Here is a 24,187-nt window from a genome sequence, read left to right on the forward strand (position 1 = left end):
CTAAGACAACATTTTATTAATTACTATTGGAATTATTGTTACAATGCGATTATAAAGAAAATTACTTGTATTTTGTAACTTCCCCTCCGAAAAGAAACAGAAAAAAAGTCTCTAAATCAGTAAATCAGTTGTTAGTTGGCCTATTCTTCAAACTATAGAATTATTATTTAAGAATAGTTGATTATTGTTCCCAGGTAAATAAAAACTAGTTCCAGTTCAACCAATCAATATTAATAAAACTGATTAGAGGAAATAAAAGAAGAAACCAAGACGAACCAATTAAGATGGACAAATAATACAAAAGATTAATAAAACTCCCGGAAATCTGGATCAAACGAATACCAAGATCCACATGCTGAATCTTGGCTTGTCGTAAATTTACGACACAGTTCCAGATTTTGGGAGGATACCTTTCCTTTTATGTACTGTGTAAAGGCTTATTAAGATGTATAATTCGGTCCTTGGGACGAGTTGGATCTCAAAGTAATATACTTTTAATGTACAAACTTGGTTATTGCCTTTAAATGGTGACACTCTAGGTGTGATTGGTTAAGAAGGGATTTCGTCCCACAATCATTGTAAGGTTTGTAGCTCAGCCGGACCCTCTGACTTGGAATATCATCTAAAAATTTAGAATATATTGTAAAGTTTTTTAGAAAGCATCATCGCCCTTCAATTAAGTTATTGCTGCGCACATTTTTTTGAATGTAATTTTTATTATAACTGTTAACGTTTTCTGAGTGTTTGTGTCCATTTTTAAAAAAATATTATTGTTAACTTCCTTCTTTTTCTATGAATACTATGGATTATTTTTCATTGTTATTTTTAAATGAATACATTAGCAGCTGAAATGCAAATACAGCAAAAGTTTTTTTTTTTTTTTGTTCGTAAGGTAACGCCGTTTGGAATAACCTGGAGCACGGAGTTACCTCGCTAATACAAAATTACAAGGTGTGTTGTGTTGACAACTGTTGATTTTTTCTACTTAATTTCCTCTAATTACTGTTCTGAAAGTTGATTGGTTGAAATAGAATCAGCTCATTTTAAGTGTTAACAATTCTTTACAATTATTTAAAATCATTCCTTAGTGAGGAAGAATGAGATAATTACCAATTGATTTTGGAACTTTTTTCTATATCTTTTTTTGGATTAAAGATTAAGTGATCCATTTAAGGCAACGATGTGTATAATGCCACTATTTTTGTAGATCTCGCTCCAAGCACTAATTAAAATAAATAGAGATGATACGTTCGATATAGAAAATATTTTCTAAAAAACTAGTATTATGCTAAAAGTTTTTTATATCCGTAAAGATGCAAGTATCTAAAGCCGGTTCGTGTCTGGATCTATTCAGATAATATGAGTATACCAGGGTATTTTGTATCAGTGCCCATGAACTGTTCTATCACTAGTCTACATATGTATATTAAGATGTCCTTCATTTTTTAAATTTTTGATGGATTTTCTTACATATCCTCTCAAATGTGATAATAAAAAAAAGCATTAAAAAAATCATGGAAAGTGGAGGTGGTTTTACTCAGTTCTTACATATAAATTAAAATTGTTACATTTTTTTTTCTAAAACCTTCAACACACTGAGGGGCAAAAAAGAAGTTTCGGACTCTCCTGTTTTAGTTGTGTACGGTTTTTTCTTGCATAATTTTGCTAAATATTTAAAACTACCTTTCAATTTTAAGGAAGTAAAGAAAGTGAGATTTTACATTGTTTCTGTTTTTCTCTGTTGTTCCGGTAATAAGTATAATAATATTTTTAATGGAGACTGCGTGGTTAGTTAAGGAGTAATATGACACAGTCCCAACAGGAAAACAAGGTGTTACTACGATCACCACTTTGTACAAATAATTACCATCTGGTCTTTGTTTTGCCACTTTGCTTTAAAGCTATGGGTAGGATCAAGTTTCAGTCTATTTTTTATTTATTAAAGTATGCAAAAAAGTATCTAAATTTGACAATATTTATTATTTACTAACGGGATATCGAAATTTAAATAAAATAATTCCCAGGATATGATGAGCCCTAATACATACCAGGTGGTCCATTGAAATATCAATACTTATTTAATCAATAATTAATGAAGTTTGAGCGAATGAAATCAATTCATATTCTGATACATTAAAGCATGAACAATTAGTTACAAAGCAAAACAAATATGAGTTCTCTAGCTGACGTACAAGCCGAGACAATGACACTTGAACGTAAACGACGAATTTATATTTGTGCATTCAAAGAAATTAGGCGTCTCAAGGACCACCATCTAGGTTGTCAGCAAGTTCGAAACGTTGGAGAGGAACAAAGGATCTGTCAAAAAGGTAAAAGTGGACCCAGATCTCAGGGTATCACACCAGAATAAAAAAATGTATGGAAAAAACCGTTGAGGTAGGAAAGACATCAGCAATGAGAGAAGCCCATTTTCTCTGTTGCAAGACTCTTTTGCCCTGATACTCCTAAAAGCAACTTTGAGGCAGCACTGGGACGCCATGAACGAGGATTACATCTGTAATGGGTGACAGGTCATCCGCCGGCATCTGGATGCCATCATGACTCGAAGGGCGGCTACATTAATGATTAAGAGAGCACATGCACTTATTTATTTATGGTATTAATTCTGTTGAAATTCGATTGTTAGAAAATAAATTATATTTTTTTGAATATTCAAAATCCAAAGTGTTTAGATTTTAATGGACCACTCGGTATAGGAAAAGAATCTAGTGTGTATATACATAAGCCCACTTAAGTATATACACCCGTAAGAAATAGTTATTTATATTTGTGTACCTACTATTCAAGTCAGTGATTGATTTATATTTTTGTAGGTTTTTTTGTTGTACATACATATGTTCGAACTTAACAATATTTTAAGTTTTTTTTTTTTTTTGGTTGAAGAAAAGGATGGAAATATGTTGAATGTACTTTTTCAAACGTTTAACTGTCAAGAAACTTCCATTATATAGTATTCAAAAAAAAAAAAAAAACACCCAAAAACTTTATACAAATCAATTGAAAAATGAATGTAAAAATCAATGCAGCATAAACACATTCTTGAAAATTGGTCAAGTACTTTTTTCACTTCAACTACTTTTTATAAATCATAAAGTATACCGGCAATTGTATTTTTTTAATTTTAATTACATATAAAAGTATATTTGCCCCTTCAACAAAAAAACAATCTGGACATATTTTTTTCAAAATACGGTATTATATTTGTATTTTTCGACAATTAATAATTCTTTATTTTTATCAAAGATATACCCGGATTTATACTTAAACTAGACAAAAATCTATTAAGTAATTAAAAAATGATAAATTATATATAAAAGAAGACCACCTTGGGGTACAAATGATGTCTCATAAATCAAATGAAACTTCAAAAATCCAGTAAATGTTTTTGGGTTTATCACTTTATTCCAGAAATTTGAATACAATGCCTATTAATTACAAAAATATGTCTATAAAGTATTAAGTTGTACATTTTTTTTTTTTGATATGATGCGAAAAAAATAATTCAATATTTATTTCCTTTCATAATTTTTGTGGAAATTTGTTTTGGAGTTAACTTACACAATTTACTACTAGTATAAGCAAATTAGTACAAGTTGCATCCTAAAATGCGATAAATATTTTATATGAAGAATTTCGCACACAATAAAGCAATAGATAGTCAATATTTATTATTGGTATATTTTTTTACCATTTTAATTAAAATTATTAATTGATTAGTATTGTGTGGCGCACTATAAAGTCCAAACACTCTCAGTTATTTAACAAAAATAATTATAATTTATTATAAAAATAAATTGTTTCAATATTTAATTAATTAGAACATTAATTTTACATATTAATCAACAATTTATAAAGTTATTTTAATCGATACAAATGATATATATATATATATTAGCATCAATGTATGTATAGTTGATAATTTCAATATTTCATTCCCGGTCACTCTTAGAGAATGAAATTTACAAATGGCATATAAATGAATAGAATTGTAAAAAATATAAGCTTTTGTTATGTATTAAAAATACATGGTAAGCTTGACAATACAAAAATGTTTAGAAGGTGAGTAGTTTAGCTAACATTTTGTTTTATTATGTTATCTACGAGAAGCAATAAGGAGGTAAGGAAGGTATTCAACACAAATCATATTTATTATCTAGTAAATACATTTTTCAAAAATGACTCCTTAATTCTACTCTGAGTCCAACAAGGACTTACACGTATAGTTATACTAATGATGAAAATCAAGTGTAGAAGGGGCATGAACAAAAAAACAGAAAATCATCATGGTAGCCGTAGAATTTTCAAAAATATTTCAGAAGACAGAAAAGTTATTCTTATGTCGTTTCATTAGATCAACTAGAATCAGCTGTGATAAGGAAAGAAGGGGAAAAAGATATAAACTAGCAAATTTATTAGAATTACTCCGAACCGACCCCCAATTCTACTCTGAGTTCAACAAGGAACTCAAATTGCAGCTCTGCATCAAATCCTCAGATGTATGTTCCGTCTTTTATGAGCATGCACTAATTTTCAATCAGGTTGTGAATATAATTGAATCTATTTAGGAAAGGATGTTCACTACTCAGAAATTGAATAATAATGATATCCGCATAGGAAAATAAAATTCATTCTTCCGACTTCCAATTCTAAAAAAAAGGCCATCTTAAAAAATGCACAAATTTTCATCACGGCCTATAACTCTGAAAAATCATGCGTGTAACTCTCTGTCATTAATTGTGTATATGTACTTTATACTTATATATATAGATATTATTTATAACTCGTAGATAGATAAGTTTCATTAGTAAGGATCTTAGATATTGGAAAGAAATAGAAAGATAATAAAGACTATCAAACACATCTGGCTTTTGGTTTTTATTTATTCGTTTTATAAATGAGGCATTAGTAAAAACATCGATTTTAGCCTATGAATAGATAAACTATTATAAAAATATTTCCTTAGAAAAAAATGACTCTAAACGATAATAGTCCCAATTGAATATAATCCCAGATATTTCATAATTCAGAGAAAAACTGAGATCAGTTTTGGTTTATGCGCTCATACATAAAATCGATTATTGTCTTATATTCATTTGTACAAAAATCCCCCCCCCCCCATAATTGATCCCCTGTATAATCGCTCATTCCTTCTTTTCCTTGTATTCAAATGTACCAACAAATGAATATTAAATGGTCATTTTACCCTCGAACGTTAAAGATGTGAATACATTCTCGGGGCTTTTTTTTCTTAAAATATAAAATAAAATAATTTATTGTTATAGTATTTATTTTGTATCGTTTGACCTGCTCATTTTCAAGACGTTTCTGATAATTTTCTGAGAAATGATAAATCATAGTAGTTACTAATAGTGTTATCACAATAACAATATATTTGTACCATTTCAAATACTAATATATACAGAGTGGTCCTTTGAAATATGAAAACTTAGTAATGAAAGTTGAGAGATTGAAATAAATTACTATTTCGATACATTATAACATAAACAATTATTTACAAAAAAAAAAAAATTGTAAGAACTCTAGCTCACGTACAAGTCGAGAAAACACTTGAACGTGATGGACAAATTTTTTATTCGCGCAAACACAGACGCGGGAAAAATCCTGACAGAAATTTCTAAGGAGTTGGGTGTCTCTAGAACCACTGTTTACGTCGTCAGCAAGTCCGAAACGTTTGAAAGGAAGAAGGGTTTTGTCAAAAAGACAAACTGAACTCGTAGGAGTTCAGGGAAATCCCCAGATCAATCCCCTCAAGTCCATGGGGGCCGATGCAGTATATCTCTGGGTTTCACACAAGACTATCGAGGGAGCTATCAAAAAGTGTGTGGAAAGAATCTAGTGAGGGTCGAGGGCTACTTTTGACCCGAGCAATGAAAGAAAGTCATCTCCTCTGTTGCAAGACTCTTTTGAGTTATTTTGAACCGATTTTTGGACATTTTTGGTGTTTAGGTCGAGAAAAGGCCGGCAGTTTCCATAATCTAAATGCAAAAATACCTTCATAAGCAGTTGACATGCACTTACATCCCCCGCCCACATAATTTCTGTTATGGGGTTTTTGGGGGATAGTTCAAAATTTTGAGAACAAAAATTTTACTAATAATTTCATTTTTTTAATAAAGAACACTTTTGTATTGATTGGGGAGGCTTACTAATTAGGAAGGCTCGATTTATAAGCAATATAGTGGAGCTATAAGTATTGGATTCAATATCAGTTGAGAATCGTAGGGTTTTAATTCCGTCAGGACCACTATGGCGCCGGGGTACTGAACAACGCTCAAAAAAAAATCTTTTATCTTTTAATCTTTCGAAACTAGCTTTAAATTACTTAATTTTTATATTTTTTATTATTTCTCGCAGAAGGGCAATTTTCTCTAAAATATTGTAATATGAATTACAAAAAAAAACCACAATTTTTCCGTATACTAAAATATATTTATCTCCTTCTTGGGAGGATTTTTAATCGTAACTAATAAAAATATTGTATAATAACTAATAGTATATCTAAAAAAGTCGAAAGCTTTGTTAGATAAAATGTTAAAAAATGTACATATTCAAATTCCAACAAAAGAAAAAGTTTCTACTATTGTTTAATGAAATGTTTTCCATCAAGAGAAAGAAGGTTTTGAATATAATAAAAAAATATTTGAATCTAAAACAAAAATAACACTGCCAAAGGGAAAATGAATATGATAATTATTTAAAAGACAAAGTTTATGATAATTTATGTATATATATTTTTTTCTTATCAAAAAGCCTTTCTTTAATAAACATATGTAAAAAAGTACAGCCTAGAGAGCACATTTTATTAATTATATAAGTAATTCGTTCCCTTTCTTTATTTTTCATAACATATTAAACACAAAAACAAAAGGAATCGCTTGGAAGGAAATTCAGATAATTGGAACTCTCTTTTCCTATCTCTACGGGACCTCGTGGAATGGGCATCCAAAAAGGAGTCTGAGCTGTCTACAATGGGACCTATTAGTGGTGATGAGGCCTCCATACGTTCACAACAAGTAAAATGTCTTTCTATCGTATTTCATAGTCGGGGATAAAATATTAAGAAAAAAAAAGCTGCATGAGAGAACATTAAGTCTTTTTTTTTTTTTTTAAAAAAGATGAAAGACTTATCAATTTTGAGCAAAAAAAAAAGGGATTTAAAAATAAAATAATCTTTTTTATTTATATAAATATATATAAATTGCAACATCTTTATTTTTGATTTAAATCTCAATAATTAATTTTGATAAGACGTTTATATTTTTAGTCGACTAAATCATGATGTACTCAATATATGAACAATTTATACAGTGTGCCATAGAAAATGGTTGAAAATAGAGTTTCAAGCACTGTGGAAAAACAATAAGAAGTAGATCATAGAACTGGGTTATTTTTTGAATGAGAGCTGAAGGAAGATTTTTTTTTTTTTTCATATCATGACATAAAGGAGTGGAACAAGCTCAAGTTTGACTAAATAGTCAAGGTCTGCAAGGGATATAGGCCTGGTATTGAAGCAATTATTAGAGCTGAGTGCTCACATAGTAAATAAAAGTTGTCTTGAGCACTATTTTCAGATGTTTTTTGTATAATAAATGTCCTCACAAAACCACTTGGTTAAATTTTACTCTTGAAAAATTAAAAAAAAAAATCTAACACTACTCACTAAATAAGTTCAACCCTGTATATATATATAATATCCAGTAATTAAATTTAGAAATTTTATAAAATAGAAAACCTGTTTTAAGAGGTGACCTCCACTAAAATATATCTTTATCAGTTTTCCTTTCATGAACGCTTAAGTAAAGTATTTTGGACGTCAGATAAAGCTTAATTTATTAATAAATATTATGGTGTATTAAAAAATACTTCGTTAGTTATCTAACCTATCACTGATATTGGTTGAATACAGATTTGACAGTATATTATTAATTTCCTAAGGATGAAAAATTATATTAAAAAGTTACAATAATTATCAAAAGACATCACCTCTACCTATGCAATATTTATAGATTTTATTGACAAAAATTATTATCAGAAAAAGACTAAATATTTATCGGTTTTCTATATTCTTCTTAAATAGGAGTGAACTTTTTTTTAAAAAGAAAATAATAAATAATGTTTAATTCATTTCAGTCTCAAACTCTTTTTATACGGAGAGCTTAAATTTAGTGTCAGTTTCAACATTGGTCGAATCAAGTCATTAAAGGTCAACTTGAATTCAAGTAAAAACCATGTTTGATTTAAATTAAGTATTTAAACCACTTTAAGCTTTGTATTTTGATATATTTGTAAACTTGATTGATATTAAAAGTATAAATAAGTTCCATAATTTAAGATTCATATTCAATATAACTATTGTGCACTCCCTATGACGTCTAAAAAAACTTGCAAATCGGCTTGCAATTAGACTCACGTTTCAAACCGAGCCTAACCAAGTTTGATTACTACGCCAGCTGGCACAAAACTATTTAAATTAATAACAGAAGTTGTAATACAACATAAAATAACGGAATCGGATTAATTGAGGGACATCTATTGAAAAGCCTTGTTTTTAGAATTGAATTTATCTTCATCAATATTCATTTATTTTCGAGTGAAAAAAGTTTTTGTTTCGCACAACTTTTGCTCTATTTTTTTTAAAACAAAACAACAAACGGTAAAAGTTTTGAAAAGTACTTTTGAAAATAAATAAAAACATTATGGATGTCAAATATATATATATATTTTTTTTTTTTTGCATTAAAGACGTCTATTATGCAAAAATATATAGACCAAATCGCCCATCCTAGGTTAAAACCAAATTGTCGTAACTCAAATGTTTACTTTTCAGAATTAAGTTAGAAAACTCCATCTTTTCATTATAAATAATGGTGTTTCTCAATTTTTACAAAAAATGGGTCCGACTTTACATTGTTTTAAGTAAACATAATATTTGTAATTTCTGGATTAATACAATTTGGGTATCTACCCTCGCTAGGTATATTAGAGTTAACACTAATGTGTAATTAAATAATACGCTTGTCTCAATTTAAATATGAGTGATTAATAATTACAAAAATAGTCTTAACTTTACTATAACTCTTTTCAAAACTCCTTATGGTCATTTTAAAGATTTAGCATAATATTTGAATGAAGTTTTTTGAATAAACTTATTTTAGATGTGCCAAGCTTGAATAAATTCCCTTTGCAGAACAATAGCTAACAGTTGGCAACACAGTTTGGTACATAAAATGGGCACTCAATATGGCGCTGAACCTCTATTTAAATTCAAATTAAGTTACGTGTCTCAATATGCAACAAAGTTATGGTCGATAATGATTTTTTTACGCTTTGAGTTACCTTCACCTTGACTTCTCAAAATTTAATGGCCTTTTACTGTGACCATAAATAATTTTCGTACCAAATTTGATATAAAACGGTCTGTAAAGAGTGAGTAACAAACAAACAGAAGCAAAAATATTACCTTTGTTCAACTTCGTTGTGGAGGTAATATTAACACGTTATTATCATAAATTAAATGGTAAACTTTGAAAAGAAAATGGTCCTATTTAAAAATAACAATAATAAAGAATTTTTTTAAAGGCATCAATTTATGTGCTAGCTGACATCCCAAACACTTTTTAATACATATCAAATGTGCTTAACAACATTAGTGTAGAGTTGTCTTACCGAACGATGTCGCTCAGAAGACAACATAAAAAAGGAACATATATTATGTAAATGGACTTCAAAGAAAATTCGTATATAACATGGATTAAATGTAATATAATAATATTACTTATTCTTCATTGTTGAAACTCAATTTGCCCTATTAGAGGAACATTATAATTATAATATAAATTGAAAAAGTTACAAAAAAAAAAGCATTTTGCATGGCTCAAATCAAATTGAAACAAGATTACTGATACAACCTTTCAGATGTCATACATTATTTGATGATTTATGTTATCATATTTATAACAACTAAATTGACTTCTCACGTCTAAGATATATAATATATTTTTTATATCTACTTGGTGGTTCATTGAAATCTGAACAATAACACATTGAATAAATAATGAAGATTGAATGATTGAAATTAATTCATATTTCGATATATTAAAGAATAGAAAATTTGTTACAAAACAAAAACAAACTAGAGCTTCCTAGTTTAAGTACCAGTCGAGTAAATTTCACTTGAACGTGATTGACTCATTCCCATTTGCACACTCCAAGCAATTGGGTGTATCTAGGACCACCATCTACCCCGTTAACAAGTCCGAAACGTTGGAGTGGAAGAAGGGTTCTGTTAAAAAGGCAAAATTGGACATGGAGGAGTGAAATAAAACACTCCAGGCCTATCCTCTTAATTCAATGAGGGTCCATGCAAATGATATTTGGGTTTCACACCAAACTTTCCAGAGAGCTATAGAAATGTGGGCAGATAGAGGCTTGTGAGAGTAGAGAGGCCTCTTTCGACACAAGCAATCAAAGAATCTCATCTTCTCTGTTACAAGACTTATTTAAATAAGTCTTTTGAGATCTTTTAAATTATTTCGGATGTTTTTGGCCACCCTAAAGCCCTGATGTCAACCTCCTCGACTACACATTTTGAGTGTATATCGAGAAGAAGGCCTGCAGATTCCATCATCCTAACACAGAGGTCCTCAAAGCCACTATCATCCCACATTGGTATGTCATGACAGATGACTACATCAACATCGGGTCCCAGGCATTCCACCGCCATATGGAAGCCACTATTGACACTAAGGGTGACTACATTAATTATTAAATGAGGTTAGACACAATTCTATTTATAGCACTAATTTTGTTACAACTCTAATATTAATAAATAAATTATATCTTGTTGAAGTTTGAAATTCAAAGGGTTCAGATTTTAATGTACCACTCTGTAAAACCAGGATATGTTAAATTCATACTTACAATGGGCTCTTTCATAAGTACTATTTTCTTTCAAATATAGTGATCACTCATATGCACATAATGAATTAAATCGAAATTAAATATCAGGCATTTGTTTGTAAGTCCAATGCAATAAATTTGAGATAAAATGCTTTTTTTTTTGTTTCTTCTAACCAGCATAAGAAAAGTAATCATTACAAAAAAAAAAAAAAAAATAAGAGGTAGGTTGGGGGGAGGGGAGGAGAGAATATGTTGAAAACTAATTTTCCATTGAATGGACTAATCAGCGATATTGTAACGTAATTTCTTTTTTTAAATTATGTTGAATTATGATAGTTAATTTGTATGTATTATTGACCAAATAGACTTTAATTAACAATCAAGTAAACTACATTTTAATGTAAAAAAATAATTTTTTATACTTATATTTTTACGTAACAAAAATGAAATTAAATTATAATTGATAGTGGAAAAAGAAATCTTTTAATGGTATAAACAGAATTGTAGAATAAAAATTTATACTAGTGATGAAGTCAATTATTAATAGAACACGATAATAGCTCAGGTTAACTGAAGTTGACAATTTTCTTTAATACAAGTTGATCTTCCTCGAAATATTATTTTAGTCCTTCTTTTCCATCTTAGACATCCATGGGTGTTGATATTAGGCACAATAAAAACTGCTTGGTTGACGTACTGAACCCATCTCTCAAGACATCTAATTGAGACTAGTATTGGTTAAGTGAAGTTCTATAGGTTTTTGGCTCGCCGAAGCTGAATTCAACCACATTGTTTGAAGTAAATTATGCAATTATTTCTTTTTTAAATATTGGAATGGGTTAGTTCACTGGAGTAAAATTAGTTCATTAAAAAAACGTTTATTTTCTATTAATACTTAATTTTTTTATCTTTTTAGGAGGATATTAGAAACTTTTTGCGTGATTTAGAAAATAAGAGAATTGTTGTAGAAAACAATTTACTCTCTGGTCAACAACATATCAACTCCATATCTAATAATAGCAATAATGACTCAGCAAACTTTTCTGATAATACTTCAGAGAGTGATGGTAAATAAATATATAAAAATTTTTGTCCATTTTTTTTTACGTATTTTCTATCAATTTTTGATTATTTGTAGCAACACAACGTGACACAGATAGTGATTCTCGCAATAATACTGAAGACATTAATCGTGGCATACATCGTGAAGTGGAGAGACTAGCGGAAAAATGGAATAATCTTCTCACATTGTCGGATGAATGGCAAAGAAAATTAGAAGAGGTACTTCCTGTAAGTGTATTCAACATTTATTCAATTATTATCAATCCCTTGTTAGTAAACATCTTTTCTACCGCAATTAGTAATGTTATATATTTTAATTTTGTAATATTTTTTGAACTATTGAATCCATTTTGCAATTGTACATAAATATCAGGAAAAATACTTTCTTTTGAAAAGAATAATTGCACAATTGTGTATTTGACTTTCGAACACTAATTTTTGAGGTTAAAAAACAATAAGTTTACATAGGTGATGATTGTAGGTAGAACTTGACGAATTATATCATTACAAAAATAATAATTATCTTTTGTATAATGAAAGGAAGTTGTTCAAATATTAACTATAATGGCCCAATCCTCAGATGATCCGTCAGGGAGATACCTCCGAATAATAATGGGTATTTTCCTTCTCGTAAACTCTGGTGCACACATAGTTATTTCAGATGATCTGGTTCCTAATACCCTGGCTTGTTCATAGTGAGTCATATAGGGCGTTGTTGCACGCTTATATTTTCTTTTATAATCTCCTGACGATAGATCATTATCTGGCCTCGTTAGCAATAAGTACATCAATATTGTTGCCATCAGCATCAAGATGGCATATTTAATCAAGTTCATCGACATCTTGATAATCTTCATGGAAGTCATTTTCCTCATATGCATCCCCATATTTGAGATCCTTTATTATTCGCCAAGGACACGTATTATTTACTTGTTCTATTTAATTGAACTAAATTAAAATGAAATTATTGAATAAGTTCAAGGTATGGACAAAACATGTAATCTTTTTGCAGAATAATTTCAATAATAATACTTTGAGATACTTGTATCAACAAGATATAATTTGTCAATAACATATGTATTGAAACATAAGAATGATTTTTTTGATACAAGCTTATGTAAAATATTTGTTAATTTTAACGTATTTCGGGACCAAATATGTAATTACCAATTTTGATGAGGTTGTATATTCAATGCGTCTCAAATAATATCTTATTTTACAAAATAAAAAAAGTGTTTGTCTCCTAAATGAAAAAAGTGAAAAGCAAATGAATCATTTAAAAACTACCAAATTATTTAAATTTACTAAAATGTCAACTTACATTGGTAAGTATATTAATCCTTTCCAGAATTCAGATTATGAAACCAATTAAGAAGTTACGTTTATAAAGTTTGGGGTAATGAAAGTCCCAGTTTTCCAACAAAGCGTTGACTCATATTTGATTGATTATGTGATTAATTTAATAGTCTATGAGCAAACTTAAAATAATATTATCCACAAGGTGGAACTACTTTAATTAGCTTTAGATAGGTTTGCAACTTTTGTTTAGAAAAAGTTTACATTACATGTACAAGTATCAGTTCTATCAGGAGTTTTTTCCTGATTAGGGTCAATAACAAATGTTTCATAAATGAAACAGAGGAATCAAATAGCAATTACTGGTGTGCTCAGTAATCTAAACAAAAGTTGCAACCCTAGCTGTAGTTAAAGAGACTCTGAGAAAAGAAAAAGAAAATATATAAATGCGAAAAAATTATCAATATTATTCTGATAGGTTTAAAAAGGTCATCTTATGCTTCTTGTCATTGTTAAGGATGTGATTTTTGATGAAAAATGTTACAATTTTATTATTCTAGCGCTCTTCAAAAGTGCCCATCCTAGTTTTTTTTTTTTTTTTGAGGGCGAGTGAACACAATTTACGTATATGTTTTGTTGTTTGATTATTAGTCTTACCTCTTTTTTCCTCCACAACTAGCTTATTGAAATAGCAATTTTATTTTTACTTTTTTCATGTGTTTATTCTTGTATTATTCAGAACAGCTAACTTTACTTACTTAAAACTCTAAAAGGGTACTACATAGGATTTTTATATTTATTTATAAAAATCAAAGGATTCAATTCAATGTAAATTATATTTAACATTCACAGAGGGAGAAATATATTTAATCAAATCAATAAATCCCCCCATAATAAAAAACATGTGTTTAATTATTAGAAATGGGATTTCAGTACAAGTGCGAGGAAAAGGTGGGACCAGACATATGGTATTGCTGAATTAAGAGCATTGTTAATATCAGCTGCCGTTTATATGATTTTCAGGTTGAGAAAATTAATTACAAATATAAAAAGGAGAACCTTCTACATTTAAAATAGCATTAGTGTAAGGAAAATATAACTCATTCTCATTTGTAGAGCAGAAACACGTAATATTCTATCCTCCCAAATCCTAACATAATAGGCAACTTATTTTTAGTAATAAACATTAATCAATAGTACCATATGTTTCACTCCTGCCTTCTCTTTGTACTCTTCTTTTCTTTACAAGAATGTCAATTCTGCCTATTAATTATGGCTCCGTTGGTGAACATCCTTTTTTGATGGTAGTTATTGTTCTTAGGTCAATCGTTGCCCATGAAATCAGACAATTGTATTGCAAGATAATTTGTTGGCATTTATTCATCATGAAACTAATGATATTTTTTACACTTTTGATAACTACTTCATCTATTTTGCACTCTTAAATATGAACTAAAACTTTAAAAATGCATTCATGAGTATAAAACATTGTTAAATAATACACACTTTATTTTTTTTAAATTAATCTTAATAACATGTGTTTGGGATATAAGCAAAATATAAAATTTGTTACTATTTTTGAAATTTAAACGATTTCTAGGAAATGTTTATTACTTCAAACGAATTTGGAGTATTAGATAATTATTCATCACTTTTGATGAAGTTGTGTGCAAGATATTAAGAAAAAAAACATCAATTAGTTAGTAGCACCACTAACGCTTCACATTTATAAAAGTATTTAAGAACAAAAATACGACTTATAAGCGAATACATTAATTGTATTATTCAAACCTAGAAAAAAATAAACTAATTAATCTTAAAAAAGAAGATATTATTACAACAACATAAAGTTGCATTTATTCCAACTAAACGTAACAAAATCATACTGAAAACTATTATCAATAAAGTGTAGCTTCAATGAAATTTAAAGGAGTTTAATAACAACCAAAACATTAAAACAGATTGGCAAAACACTCTTAAATATGTCATAACCTTTTTCCTTCCAAGATATAGCTTTTGTAAAACGTGATCTAACTTTATCATGTTTCCTACTAACGCATGCAACTATTTTGTCTAGTTGCCGAATTCACCTTTCTAAGTCATTTAAATGAGTGCATTTATGTATTTTTCGTAAACAATTGAGATTAATATTCATGACATCTATATTACTCCTAGCAGATAAACAACTTATCTTGTAATATCCTGTACATTCGGACAATTGATAATCACGTGATTGGTGTTTTGTCAGTGGGATTATATTTTTCTATTCCTATGGTCCTTTCATATTTAGACGTATGCATAAATGGGCATTTTGTAGAGCGCAAACAGAAGGCAGGAGCGAGACTTATCATTCGTTATTATTATTAAATAATATTTATCTGCATTCTATGTATTTAATATGATTGATATTGAAATCCAAGCTTGAAGGTGCAAGTTATTTTTTTTTGGGGGGGGGGCGGACAGTTGTGTCTCTGTTAAGAAGTACTTAAATATACATAATTTGCTTTCTAACTCCAATTTCTATTAGGTTTATCTTACAAAATATCTGAATAAAAATGATGAAATCTTTATAAAAGAGTATGTTAATTTTCAGTCTTATGAAATAAATTTTCCTCATATAAATTATGTAGTTATACGAATTTAAAATTTCACCTACAAATTATAATTCACACATTGAAGGGGGTTAAGAACTGACCAGTGGGACTGGACCACGGTTTTTCTGTTCTATATAAGGACTGACACAACATTGGTTACGACCATGACTCGACTGAAAATAATATCAAAAAAGACCAAAAGTATCAACTGTAATTCCTATTCTAATTATAAAACTATATTTTACCTTTACAAAATGCTCGTTTATATATACATGACGATATGTTTGACGTTTTACATTATTTGTAGAATAGTTCTAACATCCCTTGTTTAATTTGTTTTTGTAATATAAATGCGGGTGGTAAAAGAACTACAAACAAAGATAAGAAAGATTTTATTTATATTATCGAATTACGATAATTACTTTTAAATTTCTTATCTGAGGAGTAAATAGTTACGAACAAGAGGATTGCAGGGAGTCTTCTCCCCTTCTCCCAGCCATTTTCACACGTAGGGGAGACCACGAAACAAGAACAAATCCCCAATTTTTTTTTTAAATAAAATAGATTACCATTGGTCCTTGTTTATAGTTCTGGACTTTTGATATAAAATTAATATTTGATTTCTAAAATTTTGAAATTTTTTCCAAGAAAATTATTTTTTGCATTTATTTGAAAAAAAAAAAAAAAAAACCAAGCCTCCAACTAAAATATAATCTTGTAGATGCCCTCAAATTTCATTGTGGTAACTTTTTGGATGTTTTAGAAAAAGTGACTATTGTTACCGTTTCGAGTTGTTTCTCCAACTTACAATTGACAAAATAAAAAAAATCACCATATTCAATAAAATATCGTAATCAAATTTCATCACAGGTTCATTGCAATGTTTCTCGGTCTCTCCTACTGACGAATATATATATATATATATTTAAATATAATTATTCCACTCCTTATAAAATGCTGTTTATCCAATTACTTTATGAATTTGTGTACCTATGAATAAAAATAGAGAGTATGGTGTGTAGTTTCATTTGACGGCAATCATAAGAAACACGTGAAGCCTGCTCTCAGTTCCCATAAACTATTAACATTTTTAATTAAACATGGAATAAATAGTTATATGTATGATTAAATTTCATCTACATAACTCCGAGGCACATTATTTTAATAAACATATTGTACCCTAGTTTTGTCACAAAACCAGTATTTTTACCTGAAACCTGTATAAAAATAGAACTGAGGACTACAATCCAGTTTCACTCCACTTTTTAGCTAAGAAAAGTAGGTTCAAGTGATCCCTTGTGACGTGAACTAGTAATTATTCCGTTATAGTTATTACTATTAAATCTAAGTATTAATAGAATAGGATCATTTTAAAATTAGGGATGCACCAATACCATATTTTTAACTGGTTCTGATTTGGATTCCATCTTTATGGACAATACCAATAATACCGATTCGTTGTTATGTATAAAGAAATTTCATCAACAAATAACGAAATTGTTTACTTTTATTAAGGTTGAACTTTTTTTAAATTTCTTTAACTGTTCACTACTTTTTCGACTAAACCCCAATGGCGCCTGCATGAAATATAATTTAACCTGGATTACATGTTATATAAAGTATTTTTCATTACTGTTTATTTTACATATATAAGAGTTTTCTAACTTAAGGTAACGTCATTCCGTCATTGAAATATCATTTTAATGACGTATTGGAGCTCTAAGAACCAATACCAATGAAGTATATGTAGTAACAACTTGAATGCATGGGTATCATGGTACTTCTATAAAAGACATGTAATTATACGTAGTGGGATTTTGATTTATTTATTTCTACTTACAACCCCTTGCAGCGGATCTAATTGAGAAACAAAACAGCTACGCTGCGTACCTCTCGAAAATTATTCAAATGGTTAGGGTTACTATGTTAATTTTAGATCTTTTTTTTAACATGCCCAAAATACAACCAATTTTGAACACGAGTATTCTTTAAAAATCAATTAATTCTAAGCTTCAACAAGATATAATTTATTAATTAAAAATAGAATTAAAATTAATACTATAAATAAATGTGTGTTTGAGCTCTCTTAACCACCCTGAGCAGCAATGATGGCTTCCAGGCGGCGGAAGGCCTGGCCCCCGCTGCGGATATAGTCCTCTTTCATGTCGTCCAAGTTCTGGTTGACAGTGGTTCAATGTTTGGATACAGCAGGCCTTCCGTCAGGGCTGTAAAGTGTAAAAAAATGAGTTCAAAAGAGTCTTGCAACGGAAGAAATGAGTTTTTTTTTCTTTTTTGGTCTCAAAAGGTGTCTCTCCACCCTCACAAAATTCTTTCCACCCACTTTTTTGGTCAGGCTTACGAAGTGACTCTTCGCTTTTTAAACAAATTATAAACGCTTACAATTTACAAGCGAAACAGACATATTAATCTTTGTTACCCTATTAGATCTACTTGCATTTTTAATAGACAGATGTGTATATGTATCAAAGAGCTGTGTGTCTTATAATAATGATAGTAGTTTAATAATAACAATATCTGTGAGAAGAGGAGAGGAGGATAGAAAGAAAGAATTACTTTCTCGTCTTATTTTCCTACTTTTTTTCTAATTTTTCTTTCTCCCAGTTTATTATTTCTATTTTCTTACACCTGAGGCACATCTAATGAAAAAATATAAAAAAGTAAATGAAGAAAATTGTTCATTACTTACTTATAAAACACTTTGATCCAAATGAGAGGTAAATTACCGAATTACAGCAACATAATAGTCAGGGAATGAAGTAAAGACATAAGACGTTAGTCCTTCTTGTTATTTTACTTCAAAACAAAAGTTTTTATCTTATACTAAAGCAAGTACAAGGCATTTCTTGGAGCTATTAGGCGTCAATAAACAGACAAAATTTGCTTTATGAATAGGGAAAATAATTGCCCACGAAATTATAGTGTTACTCGCCGTCAAACTTGTGGATACACTTTATACGTAAATATTTTCTCTTCCAGAATGAAAAAAAATTGTTAACAGCTTGAACACATAAACAAACATATTTCAGGTTGCAACAGACAAATAAACTTCCAAGCTAAAAATGCTTAGAATTTACACCCATAAACATATTTACTCCCACTTTATTTTTGAATTTGATGCGCTGAGCTTAAAGTGCACTTACTTGTTCATAAAAATGAGCCATTCAGAAATAATGAAACAAAAGGACCGGCAAAAACCGCGTGGATAACAGGGGTTATCTTATCTAGGGGTACATTTTTTTTTTGTCAACAATTAAATTTAACCAAGTGTGAGGGTATTTAATTAACAAAATTATCAGAAAATAGTGTTCTGCACAACTTTAATTCAATATGTGAGTCCTCAGCTCTAATAACTGCATTAATTCCAGTCCTTAATCCTTTGCATACCTTGACTATGTAGTCGAATCGAGCTTGTTCCATTTCTTCTTGATAGAGGCTCCTAGAGACTGTGCACTCCTATGAGGAGTGTCACGCACCCTCTTCTCCAGACGTGCCTAGATAGTGTTGTGCAGTCACTTGTTGAGGTCCCAAAAGTCCAGAGAGTTGTATATCAGGAAGATCTTGGTCTTGGGGACCCGATGTGCAAACAGAGTTGTCTCTGAACATTTTTTGGCCCAAAGTAGTACTTTCTTAGCCAGAAGCCCGATGTAAGTATTTACATTGAGCTGCTTCTTCCTTTCTACAAAAGTGCGAACGGTGGGCTTCGGCTGTGCTGCCCAAACACCCAAGACCATGGTTACAGCTGTAAATTTGTTATAAAGACATGTCTCACTGAAGTTCCTCCTCAGCTACTTGGCTATGGCCATGGGGGACCTGCTGCAATGAGAGAAGCTAATAAATTTCCCTTCTTTGTAGCTCCATTTGACTCGTTCTCGTTTGTTTTGAATTTAATAAGTTGAAACTTAACATAAGGAAACTTGAACTACAAAAAATATATTTGACTTATTTTTAAAACCATCAACGACTAAATTTCCCATTTGTTTAAGTTTAAATTAACTGTACCACTAGATAATTTCAACCCTGAATATATATCATTATGGTTGTAACTCGTAGGCATTTTCGGGTATTAAAAATAACATACTAATAACCCAGAGAGATGATTTATGTTTTAGAGGAGTGGAGGATAGCTGTCAAGATATTTAATTACATCAGGTGCTATTAGATGGAGAAAATAAAATCAGTATTAGTCAAGCAAGTATATAGAGAGGAATTAGTCCTTTTTCAATCCTCAATTTTTCGCTGAGTCCAACATAAACTTAAATTGTTACGCTAATAACTCTTTGGTTCTACTCTTAGGGATGATAACATTGTAAAAAACCCGCCTGAAAGATTGTCATAAAAAAAACGTAACTTTGAGAAAAAAGATATCCGATGACATAATTAGATAATTTAAAGTGATTGTGTTCCTTGTCCACGAAAACGTTTGAAGTCCATACATCCAAAACGTTTTCCAAGGAAATCGCAAAATATTTATTAAATTCTGGCTTTTTTGATACATCCAGAGTGAAAAAATCTAAAAATGATGTTGATACGTGAAATAACTGATACAACTTCTACATATGTTCTCAAAGAAAATTTCAAAAATTAAGAGGATGAGTTAATTTTTATAAGCAGAATGCCCGTATTCCCCAATTAGTAGGGGATGGTGTTAATTGATGAGAATGAGCAAATTCAATTTTAGCTCAACTTTTTGGATGTAAGAGTATTTTTAAGGAGTATTGAAACAATAATTTTCAATTTGCAATCCGCTCCCTTCTCTAGGGTGTCCAATTTTTAGGATGAACTGTAAGTTTTAGTATTCAATTGGTGTTTTTTGACCTCTATGTAGCCATTTTCTTTTCTTGTTTTACGACGTTAGATTTAGAATTAAGAGTTTTAAAGTTATATTACTGAATTTCAGAACCAAAAATTGAATTTCCTTTCACCCCCCCCCCTTTACTATTGTGAAAGTTGTTTAATTCAAATGAATTAAATATAGCATTGTTTTAAGAACATTTCCGTGGCGACGGGGCCTGCATTTTTCATAATATGGAAGCATTTCATTTTTTTTGTATTGCTTCGTTTCTTAGTATTTTCATCTGTCAAATCCTATTATAATTTAATAAATACATATTGAATAAAAAAACCTGGATTAGAAATATTCAAAACAATAAAAAATTGATAATAATTTCTAGAATATTCCAAAAAATACCAGGACAAACAGGAATAATAAAGATAAATGATGAATTTTCGTATAAGGAAGAGTCAATTAATAAAAACACACATACCGTTTCTTTCTAATCCAAAATGTAAAGGAAGGCTAATGAAGTGAATTATAAAAACCAAAATTAGTCACTCAAAAAGTATATCGAATAAAAACTAAAGATCGAGGTGTAAGGATTCGTAGAGTATTCATTTTTTAGTGAAAAAATTATAACTTATTTATATTTGTGACTCACATATGCAAATAAAAGATTATGTACATTAATAATTGATTTTTTAATATATTTTCAGAGAGTACATGCCTTTGGAAAAAGTCTAGAGAGTTTGATGTCACGACTCAGTGATGCAGAGAGGAGTCAGCTAATGCTATCAAATTCAAGTAACACGATATCAGGAAGTGAGGCACAATTGAATCAGTTTCGGAATCAGTTAAAGGTAAGAAAGTTTTCACATCAAAGGATTATTGCCTTAAAAAAAAATTAATATTTATGAGATGGGCAAATTGATGAAACATATTTTTGGGTCCTTCTACACCAAAACGAACGCATGAGTTAACCAAATATCTCAGAATTGACTAATTCAATGATGTTCAAAAGTTTTGTGTAAATTAACATATTGATATTAATTCCAAAAAAGTAACTTATACTCATGTAAAATGAGTTTATACAGAAATATAACCTCGCAAAAAATAACTAGTATTACTTACTGAACACTTTTTCAGAGACAATTTTAGGTATGTAACAGAGAATATAGAAATGATATTTTGGTTAACTATGTCATCTGCCACAATATAATATGGAAGACCAGTTTTTAAATATAATTGATTGGCCGTGATTGAGTAAAAAATGAGTGGGTTATTAATGTTGAGTGAGAGTTTGGTCAAACGTCAGGGCCATTTTTTGAGGAAAATATATTAAATTTTGTTAACATTAGACGTCTCTGGAAGTAATAAATTAAATAAACTCAAATTTTCAGGATTTTCATACCTAAACCAGCTAATTCTTTACCATACGAGGGTCGTCTGAAAAGTATCTGACCTCAAATATGAAGATGCCAGTACTCTTAAATAAAAGCTAGTTACATTTATTTAGCATCTCTTGAAAGTTACATCCCAAATTTTTAGTCATTTTGGACGCAGAGTTGATATGTTACAGTCGTTTGAGTCAGTTGGTGAAGATGTTCTTTGTAAAAATGGACAAAATCGAGTATCAAGCTCTCTTTTTTTTTCTGAAAGTGTCACCTTTAAATAGATTCAAACAATAGCAGACATATAAAGGGTTGTGGTGTTAAAATTTGATGGATTTAAGTCAATTCAACTCTGATTCATTGAGCCTAAAACAAAAGGTGTCTTGTGAATAATGATTTTGCTGAGAAAAGCTACTACTTGGAAGTGTTATAAATGTTGAAAAATAAAATAATTTATAAATAAAAATTTGTTTCGTGTGGAAACTTTTCAGACCACCTTTGAATATATGGTTACATTTTTTGAGTTTTTTGGAAGTTTGTACGTAGAATGAGCTTTTTTCCAAAAAAAAAAATATATATATATATTTATTTTAAACAAAAACAAGAAAATATGTGCAAGTTGTTGAACATTTTTTTTTTTTTTTTTTGTAAATCAGTTATCATTTATAACAAATGGTCCGGTCCTTCTTCCTCTTTGAAAGTGGAGTAAGACTGCCATCATTTGGCAGGATTGGCATAATATAGACAAAATGTTGTATACTTCTCAGATATACAAATCTAAATGTACAAGATAAAATCATGTATTTCATACATGAATATAAAAGATAGAAGAATATAATTAATTGACATGCGAATATTTCTTGGTTGTATAAGTTTTTTATCCAAACTATGTTTGGTAAAATGATTTTTTTTTTCAATTATAAAGCTTGCAAAAATGGTATATGTATATGATTATATATTTTTTTAATGCAAAATAAAAGTAGGGAAGACCGATAAAAAAAAATCGAGGCATAAAGAGTTTACTACAATTGTATATTATTATGAAGATTATTTCTAAAAAGTTTTAGTCAAATTTTCTCCAAAAAAGTTGATAAAACTGATTTCGAAGGGTGAAATATTTTTGTAATAGTGTCATCCCACTTTTTGATAATTCACAATTAATATATAGTGATCCTATTTTGATTTAAAAAAAGAGAACATGTTGCCCAATTAGTGCCGTATTATCAAATACTTCAAAAAAAAAATATTATAGTTTATGCTTAACCTGGGATTCTTGTTTATTTCTTTAGATTTTTAAATCATTATTATTAAATTGCCTTTTTTTCTATTGGAAAAATCTCTATTGTATATTATGCTAAGATGTGGCTAAACGTCCTTTTTTGCACGTCTATATCCTCTTCTTACCTCCATTGAACCCTGATAATTTCATCAATTAAAAAAAAAAAGTCACCCAGACTCTCTGAACAGGATGTAAACTATGGACATGTCCGAGCAAATGAGAACGGTCATCTAAGTCAAATCCTCGCCAAGAAATAATAGAGAACAAAGCAAAAAGTCTTGCAACAACTATCTCCCTAACTTTTTGAGTACATTATTTAATTTGAGTATACATTTACATAGCTTGAATATACAGACATAAAATATCTCAAATTATATATTTAGAACGATCCTTGAGACTTCATTATCATATACAATCCTCCACCTTTCTCCTCTTTCTGTTCTTAATCATTCCTGAATGATGAAATATATATTTACATATACATATATCAACATCGATTAGAGTATTTTTTAACTATTTACATTAACCTCAAACTTTTCATAGAAAATCAAAAGATTATACATTTTATATGCTAAATAAATGTAACCCATATACATAAATATGAGAGAACTATTGACATATGTTGGTAGATAGAACAATATATTTGTATGATTAAAAATATGGCTGAGCTCAAGCGTGTACTTTATTTATTTAAGATCTATACTGAGTATGTATATATATTTCGTATTGTATAAATCATATCTAGATAAATTAATATTAATTTAGAATATGACAATGTAAATTTTTTCTACATCCCTAAAATGTGTCTTCTTCTTTTTTTGCCTTTCTC

General features: G+C 29.4%; 1 protein-coding gene across 7 annotated transcripts in view; it reads left to right on the forward strand.

The window, feature by feature from the left end:
- LOC121129164 (dystrophin) overlaps positions 1 to 24,187 on the forward strand; it is a 371,133-nt gene that overhangs the window by 270,706 nt on the left and 76,240 nt on the right. For all 7 annotated transcript variants that reach the window (XM_071893614.1, XM_071893615.1, XM_071893616.1 and 4 more), the window contains 4 exons: positions 6,911 to 7,055; positions 11,858 to 12,008; positions 12,080 to 12,231; positions 21,405 to 21,548. In XM_071893614.1, the coding sequence (XP_071749715.1) occupies positions 6,911 to 7,055; positions 11,858 to 12,008; positions 12,080 to 12,231; positions 21,405 to 21,548 (592 nt within the window). The remainder of the gene's footprint in view (positions 1 to 6,910; positions 7,056 to 11,857; positions 12,009 to 12,079; positions 12,232 to 21,404; positions 21,549 to 24,187) is intronic.

The sequence above is a fragment of the Lepeophtheirus salmonis genome, chromosome 14 (genome assembly GCF_016086655.4).
Source record: "Lepeophtheirus salmonis chromosome 14, UVic_Lsal_1.4, whole genome shotgun sequence".
Lineage (NCBI taxonomy): Eukaryota > Metazoa > Arthropoda > Copepoda > Siphonostomatoida > Caligidae > Lepeophtheirus > Lepeophtheirus salmonis.